General features: G+C 43.6%; 1 protein-coding gene across 2 annotated transcripts in view; it reads left to right on the top strand.

The window, feature by feature from the left end:
* The window catches only part of Mov10l1 (Mov10 like RISC complex RNA helicase 1), a 68,515-nt gene that overhangs the window by 58,523 nt on the left and 1,323 nt on the right, over positions 1-8,669 (top strand). For both annotated transcript variants that reach the window (XM_031352465.1, XM_031352472.1), the window contains exons 23-24: positions 1,842-1,991; positions 8,191-8,298. In XM_031352465.1, coding sequence (XP_031208325.1) covers positions 1,842-1,991; positions 8,191-8,298 — 258 coding nt within the window. The remainder of the gene's footprint in view (positions 1-1,841; positions 1,992-8,190; positions 8,299-8,669) is intronic.

Raw genomic sequence — 8,669 nt, forward strand, 5'->3', positions numbered from 1 at the left:
AAAAAAAGAAAGAAAGGCAGACAAACATTATTTTACCATATTCAAAGGGGCAGTATTGAGCTGCTGTTCTGTCCTGGTCTGAATGCTGCAGCACTACATTCCATCATGCTTTGAGGAAGGGTTTGTTCAGGATGAGGCACTCCTACCCTCAAGGAACTATCTTGGCAAAAGAAAGCTTCTTTAGATATAACCGAAGTTGGCTGAAGGAAAGAGCTCTGTAGCTGAAGTGGGGAAGATGCCAACCCCTAGCCTTGGTAGTACGGCCATCTGCCCTGTGCCCAGGGCCTCACTGCAGCCTGTGAGAACTAATGGCCAGCTTCTAACTAATGTCCTGCCTTCTGCTTTCATATTGCTGTGGGCATCAGTGGCTTCTCTTGTCTAGTGATCTGTTAGCTGTCTCATGTCAGGGCCCTAAATGCCATTTCTCTAACATGGGGTGCTCTTGGCCACATGATTGCCAAGGATTGCCCATCCTTGGTTAAGTTACATGAAGGAGTTTTCCCATGACCTCTCCCTGATGCCATAAATCCCCCAAAAGTAGACTTGTTTTGTTTGTTTTTGTTTTGTTTGGGTGTGGAGGGGTTGCTGTTGGTGCTGTTTTGAGACAGTCTCTCTGTTACATAGCTCTGGCTGTCCTGTAACTTGCTATATAGATTAGGCTAGCATTGAACTCACGGAGATCCATGTGTTTATGCCTCCTAAGTGCTGCGATTAAAGGGATGTGTCACTATTCCTGGCCCGGAAATGGAAGATTTGTGCAATCAGTCCTTAACACTTGTATAGTGTATATATAGTTCTAGGCCAGGCATAGTGGCATAGGCCTTTAATTCTAACACTTAGGAGACAGAGACAAATGAATTTCTACTTGAGGCCAACCTGATCTACATAGCAAATTCCAGGGCAGCTTTGGCTACATGGTGAAACCCTGTCCCAAAACGTCTTTTGTTAGCCAAGAATGATGGCACATGCCCTTAATCCCAGCACTCAGGCCAAGGGCATTCTATATTCTACGTAGTGAGTTCCAGATCTGCCAGGGCTATGTACCAAGACCCTGTCTGAAGAAGAAGGAGAAGAAGAAGAAGGAAAAAAAAGCTTTATTTAAAAAGATGGTCCTAATTTCCAAAATATCTAATGCTAATTGTCCTGGTAGATTATATATTCTGTGTGAGAGTAGGGATGTCTATTTCTGTTGTGTTTACTGTGTATTCGTAGTTGAAGTGGTAGTATGTTAATCTGCTCTAAGTTCCCCTGTGTGTGCTCTCGATTCTAGCTACCCGCCCAAATGTTTTGGATTCACAAATGAAACACACACACAGCTTTATATTTAATATGTTGTAAACAACAAAATGGCTGAGCACTTCCAAACCTCCCTGCTGCTAACATATTCTCTCCCCTCCCATGTTCTTGAATTATTGCTTACTAAAACCTATTTTCCATCCTGGTCGCCACAAACCCAGGCCTGCAGCCCTCATGGGCCACAACCCCGACTCTTACATCTGGATAGTGTCTCTATCTCTCTCTCTGTCCTGCACTCCTCAGGCCAGGACCTTCTCCTCCCCAGCAATGAGGCAATGGAGATTCTCCTCTTCCCTTGAATTTCTTGCTCATGAAACTCAAAAGTCCAGGCTCTGTGTCTCTGCCCAGCCATTGGCCACCAACAACTTTATTTACCAGTAAGAACCAGCAAGGGGCAGGGACTGTCACTGTCTCACAAGCAGACATATGATTCTCTTGTAATTTGGGGAACCTAGTTAACATAATATAAGCATAATATAACCAAATCCACAACACGTAGTACCTACCTGATAAGCAGATGACATTTTACCTTCTCACCAACTCAGGGAAATGAGGCTCGTGAAGGGAGGAGCCCATCGTGGTTCAGCCCAGCTGAGGCTGTCCAGGTAATGCGCTACTGTTGCCTCTTGGCCCGGAATGTCTCCAGTCAAGTGTCTTCCAAGGACATAGGTGTCATCACACCCTATCGGAAGCAGGTAAGCCCACCAGGATTGAACCTTGTTATACATAGCCACTGTGACCTTGGTCCATGGTTTCTGAAGGACAGAAACTAGCTCATTCTGAACAGGAGATATTCAAAGAAGCAAAGATCATGTTCAAGTGGTGCTGGAGATGAACTGGCAAACTGTACAGCTTGTGGTCAGTACTGACCAGCCACCTATCTTACTGTAGCCAGGGCTGAGCATTATTTTTACATTCTAGATAATTACACCACAAATATTTACATGAGGATCTATGAGATATCTTGGTATTTTATCCCTTGGGAGGAGAAGCAGGAAAATTTCTGAGGACAAGGCCAGCTAGGGCTAAATATTAAGACCCTGTCTCAACAATAATAATAATGGAAAAGCTTTGTAGGTATAATAGTTCACATCGTTAGCTACAGCATTTAGGACACTGAGGCAAGGAGGATTGCTGCTAGTTAGAGACAAGTCTGGGTTATTTCTTTCTAGACCAGTGTGGACTACCCTGTTGGGGGCAGGGGGAGTGTATGGGTAAGAAAGGAAAGGAAAGGAAGGGAGGGAGGAAAATCTTGTCTACATCAGCCTTCAACCAGTATTTCTCAAAAGTAATGAATGCTGTTTGAGTGTGACCCTTCTCCATAGAATTGTAAGGCAGCATTGCTGACCCTATAGAATTCTCTATAGATTGTTACAACCAGAAATGTTGGGTGTTTATTTACCTTCTCTGAAGCTGTGCTGTGAGTAGAGGTAGCTTCCTTACCAAACACAATACCAACCACCAAGCCCAGGGGGAAGCGCTGGGATAGAGCCGTCACCTTGCACGGGGGAATTGAGGACAAATGGTCTCTGTTGAAAGCGAGCTGGTGTGTTATGAGTCTTTTTTTCTGAAGTGGAGCAAGAGGTGAAACTGAGTACTTCTTCTGGTGGCACAGAGATAGTAATGACTTGACCCTGTTGGTCCGGACCACACCTCCTCCTTGGTGAGTCTGGGCACAGCCACACAGCTCTGGACAACAGCATCAATTTCATCTTGATGGCTGTAGTGCAGCTGACTAGCAAGTCCATGTATTTTTTCTTTTTTATTTATTCTTTCATGTATTACATCCTGACTGCAGTTTCCCTCCCTCCTCTCCTCCCAGCCCCTCCCCCCACTTCTTGTCTCCCCTAGTCTAACTCTGTTTCCCTTCAGAAAAAGGGCAGACCTTCCAGGGATATTAACCAAACATGGCATATCAAGTTACAATAAGAGTAGGTACATCCCTCATATCAAGGCTGGATAAGGCAACTCAGTAAGAGGAAAAGGGTCCCAAAACAGGCAAAAAGAGTCAAGAGACAGCCCTGTCCCCACTATTAGGAATCCTACAAGAACATGAAGCTATACAACCATAACATAAGCAGAAGGCCTAGGTCAGACCCATATGGGGAAACTCCAGCCCTAGGAGGTTAACTACACCCATGAAAACACAGGAATAATTTTAAACCAGCAAAAAAACCAAAAGAATGGAAGGACAGACAGACTGACAGACACACACACACAGACACACAAACAGCAACAACAAAATAACAGGAATTAACAATCATTGATCGTTAATATCTCTCAATACCAGTGGACTTAATTCCCAATGAAAAAAAGACAGGCCTACAGAATGGATGCAAAAACAGGATTCATCCTGCTGCTGCACACCAGGAACACACCTCAACATCAAAGATAGACATTACCTCAGAGTAAAAGGTTGGGGAAAAGATTTTCGAAGCAAATGGACCAAAAAGCAAGCTTGTGTAGCCATTCTCATATCTCACAAAATAGACTTCCAACCAAATTTAATCAAAGAGATGAGGAAGGACACTTTATACTTATCAAAGGAAAAATTCCACCAAGATGATGTCTCAATTCTGAACATCTATGCCCCAAACTCAAGGGTACCTACATTTGGAGCAGAAACATTACTAAAGATTCATTGAACCTCCCACATTAATAATGGGAGACTTCAGGACCTGATCCTCACCAATGGGCAGGTCATTGAGACAGAAACTAGAGAGAGAAATAGGGGAGCTAACATATGTGATGACTCAAATGGACCTAACAGGTATCTATAGAACACTGCACCCAAACACAAAGGAACATACCTTCTTCTCAGCACCTCACAGAACCTTCTCCAAAATTGGCCACATACTCAGTCACAAAGCAAGTCTCACCAGATACAAGAAAATTTAAATAACCCCTTGCATCCTACCATACCACCATGAATTAAAGCTGGACTTCAACAACAGAAACAACAGCCTACAAACACATGAAAACTGAACAACTCTCTACTAAGTGACTACTGGATCAAAGCAGAAATAAAGAAAGAAACTAAAGTCTTCGTAGAATTCAATGAAAATGAATACACAACATACCCAAACTTATGAGACACAATGAAAGCTGTGCTAAGAGGAAAGTTCATTATACTAAGTACCTACATAAAAAAAACTTGGAGAAATCTCATACTAGCAATTTAGCAGCACACCTGAAAGTTCTAGAACAAAAAGGAGCAAACACACTCAAGAGGAGTAGACAGCAGAAATAAACTGAGGGATGAAATAAATAAAATAGAAACAAAGAGAACAATACAAAGAAAAATTAAGAGTTGGTCCTTTGAGAATATCAACAAGACAGACAAACCCTTATCCAAACTAATTAAAAGACAGAGAAAGAATATCCAGATTAACAAAATCAGAAACAAAAAGGGGGATGTAACAACAAACACTGAGGAAATCTAAAAGAAACGGACAATTTTCTTTATAGATACCACTTACCAAAGTTAAATCAAGACCAAATAAGCAATGTAAGTAGACCTATAACTCCTAAGGAAATAGAAGTAGTCATTAAAATTCTCCCAACTGGGCTGGAGAGATGGCTCAGCAGTTAAGAGCACCAACTGCTCTTCTAGAGGTCCTGAGTTCAATTCCTAGCAAACACATGGTGGCTCATAGCCATCTGTAATGGAATTAGATGCCCTCTTCTGCTGTGTCTGAAAAGTGTCAGTGTACTCACATACATAAAATAAATCTTTAAAAAAAAAAAAAAGAAAGTCTCGAAATCAAAAAAAAAAAAAAAAGCCCAGGGTCAGTTTTAGCACAGAATTCTACCAAACTTTTAAAGAAGAGCTAGAACTAGTACTTCTCAAATTATTTCACAAAAATAGGAATAGAGGAACATTGCCAAATTCACTTTATGAGGCCACAGTCACTGTGATTCCCAAACCACACAAAAATTCAACAAAGAAAGAGAATTACAGACCAATTTCTCTCATGAACAATTGGTGCAAAAATATTTGCAAACCAAATCCAAAACCACCTAACTAAGATGATCCACTGTGATCAAGTGAGCTTCATCATCCCAGAGATTCAGGGATGTTTCAACATACAAAAAAAAGTCTGCCAATGTAATCTGCCCTATAAATAAACTAAAAAACGGGGAAAACAAAACAAAACAAAAAACCATGTGATCATCTCATTAGATGCTGGGAAAAAAGCCTTTTAGTCATCCCAAACTGCTGCTTCTGCCCAGGCTATTTTGTGTCTCCTCAGCCATGAGCACACACCCTTAGCCCATTCCCACCTCCAGGAGTAGAAGGGCTTTTTGTTGTTGGACGGGGGTGGGGCTTATCTGGTTTGGTTTATTTATGTGTATGAGTACACTGTAGCTGTACAGATGGCCATGAGCCATCATGTGTGTGGTTGCTGGGATCCGAACTCAGGACCTTTGGAAGAGCAGTCAGTGCTCTTACCCGCTGAGCCATCTCGCCAGCACCTAGCTTCTGGTTTTTTAAAGTCAGGGTTTCTCCATGGCTCTCAGACTGGCCCAGAACTCATTTTGTAGGGCAGGTCAGCCTCAGGCTCATGATCATCCTGCCTCAATCTGCCAAATGCTGCTATATCAAGCTTAAATGCTAAGAGGTTTGTGTTGTATGCTGGGGATCAAACAGGACCTTGTGTATGATAGACAAAGGCAGAACCACTGAACTGCATCATAGCCCTTTATTCTTCCTTTTAAAAAATGCCCTAAGCATTTTTCATTTCATTATTTTATGCTTTTTGATGTATGCAAGTATTTTTGCCTAGACATATCTGTATATCATATGATTCCTTGGTGTTCAAGGAGCCCAGAATAGGGTGTCAGATACTCTGGGTCTGGAGTTACCTGTGGTTCTGAGCCTTCGTGCAGGTGCTGGGAATTGAACCTGGGTCATCTAGAAGAATAGCTCTTAACCACTGAGCTATCTTTCCATTCCCATATCCTACATTTTTTTATCCTCATATTCAGATCAAAATGTAGCACGTACAGGCACATATAACTCCATATATAAGTGTCATTTGTTCGGCAAGAAAAGCAAGTGATGTCCACATTGAAGGTCAGATCTGCTGATAAGCAAGAAACCAGGTTGGCTGAGACCCCCAGGGATATCTTCTCTAGTCCCCAGTATTCCCATCCAGTGCAGCTCCAGGTTAATCCCAAATCCTTTCCTACACTGATCTCCACAGCCCTGTTCCTTCGTCTTACCCTCTGTGGGGTACAAGTGGCTAGGTACTTGGAGCTTGGTGAGGTACTGTGTTAGGTTACTTTTCTTTCACTGTGGCAGAACCAAGGCAGTGTACAACAGGAAGTGTTCGATTGGCCGTGTGGTCGTAGAATCACAGTACTGGAGCAAACGCCACATGAATAGAAAGCCAAGGCAGAGAGTGCACACTCCGATAACACGGGGGGTTCTAAATAACAATAACACTTGCTGAACTCAGATGGCTAAGACATTGATAGATGTTACCAAAGGGGTAGGGGGCGTACATCTAGGGAAACAGTTGGGATTTTAAAACTTCATGAGAAAGAGCTCACAACTAAGAATTACCCAGACAAGTTTGAAAGTCATTACTCAAATAGTCAACTTGTCACAAAACTGGAGCAGCTGCCTCTGTGTAGCCCTGTTGGAAGGAGCCAGAAAAGCTGACTGAATTCTCTAACATCCATCCTCTCATTGGGACGGTGCTGGCACAGAGGATACCTGGCTGCAGAGGTAAAGTCTGAGAATGGTGCATGTCACCGTGATCAAGCAGCCGTGACTCAGGACACTGCTTCTCAAGTCCCCTGCATGTCCCCACCTCTGAAGCAGGTTTGAATAATTAGAGAGGTCAGGCAAACAGGTCAGAACAAAACTGCTGAGGACTGGGACACTTGACTGAGTTTGCACCACAGCAGAGCTACACTAGCTTTAGGCTATAGAAGCAGTGGGTTGTAGTGTGGCAAAACCAGTGCGACAGCAGACAGTGGGACGATAGACTAATGGTGTTCTGAGCTCTGCATCTGGTCATAGTCCCTGTGTGCCTTCCCAAGCATCACATGCCAGAGAGCTTCAGGGGCTCTCTGGTGTTGGAATGAGAATGCCCCCATAAGCTCATTTTTGTCCCTAGTGGATGGAACTGTTCACATTGTAGCATCTGTCCCTGCACACTCCCAGCAGTCGTCCATTAAGCTTACAGAGTTCTAGCCCTTCTGTATCCACAGCCCCAAACACTCCTAAATTCCTTGTGCAAACCAGCTGCAGAGGCCTGAGAGGAACAGGGTCAGGCTCAGTGCGGCAAAGGCCGCACTTCTCCCACACAGATTTTCTGTTCTATCCCCACGTCACCTTGAGAACTCTTGAAACACTCAGGTGGGGAGGAGAGGACTGGTGTTGGCTCATGATTTCAGAGGACTTCATTCATCACGGTGGGGAAGACATGGTAGAGTAGCTTAGTCCATGACGGCAGAGTGTGTACCGAAGACTGTCCACTTCACAGAGGACTAGGATGCAGGGCTAGAGGCCCCTCAGAGGCCTCTGTGACCAACTGCTCCCTGCTGAGCACAGCTCCCCTGAACAGTGCTTCCAGCTGTGGATCAAGTGCTCAGAATAAGAGTGGGAAAGGGAGACCCAAACCATAGTAGTGTTTGGTTTAACTATAATAATAAATATCTTGATTTTTTAAATATTTTTAATCTTTTTTGTTTGTTTGTTTTGTTTTTTTTGTTTTGTTTTGTTTTTTGAGACGGGGTTTCTCTGTGTAGCCCTGGCTGTCCTGGAACTCACTCTGTAGACCAGGCTGGCCTCGAACTCAGAAATCCGCCTGCCTCTGCCTCCCAAGTGCTGGATTAAAGGCGTGTGCCACCACTGCCTGGTTCTTTTACCCTCTTTTAAAGGTGGAGAAAATAAAAATCCTTCTGCGAAATGTGGATTTGACTGACATAAAGGTTGGCTCAGTAGAGGAGTTCCAGGGACAAGAATACCTGGTCATCGTCATCTCCACTGTAAGTGCTCTCTCTCTCTGCGGCCAGCTGGCATGTGCTTGAAATTGCTGGGTATTTAGTGAGTGATAGATATATTCAAATAAATGAAAAAACCCGATTCACAGTATAAGACTGCACTGTGGGCTAGAGGCGCCTAGACTCGGGTGTTTCCAGAAGAGCTGATGATGGCACATTGTTTAACAAAACCACAGATCAGGAGCCACCGCAGAGGATCTAGAAAGAAACAGCTAGTTCAAGGAGGGACACGATGGTGAGAGACAGGTGTGGTGGAAAGCAGAGGCAGGTGGATCTCCTTGAGTTTGAAGCTAACCTGGTCTACATAGTAAGTTCTAGGACAACCATGACTACATAGTGAGACCCTGCCTCAAAAA

Source organism: Mastomys coucha, unplaced genomic scaffold (genome assembly GCF_008632895.1).
Source record: "Mastomys coucha isolate ucsf_1 unplaced genomic scaffold, UCSF_Mcou_1 pScaffold11, whole genome shotgun sequence".
Lineage (NCBI taxonomy): Eukaryota > Metazoa > Chordata > Mammalia > Rodentia > Muridae > Mastomys > Mastomys coucha.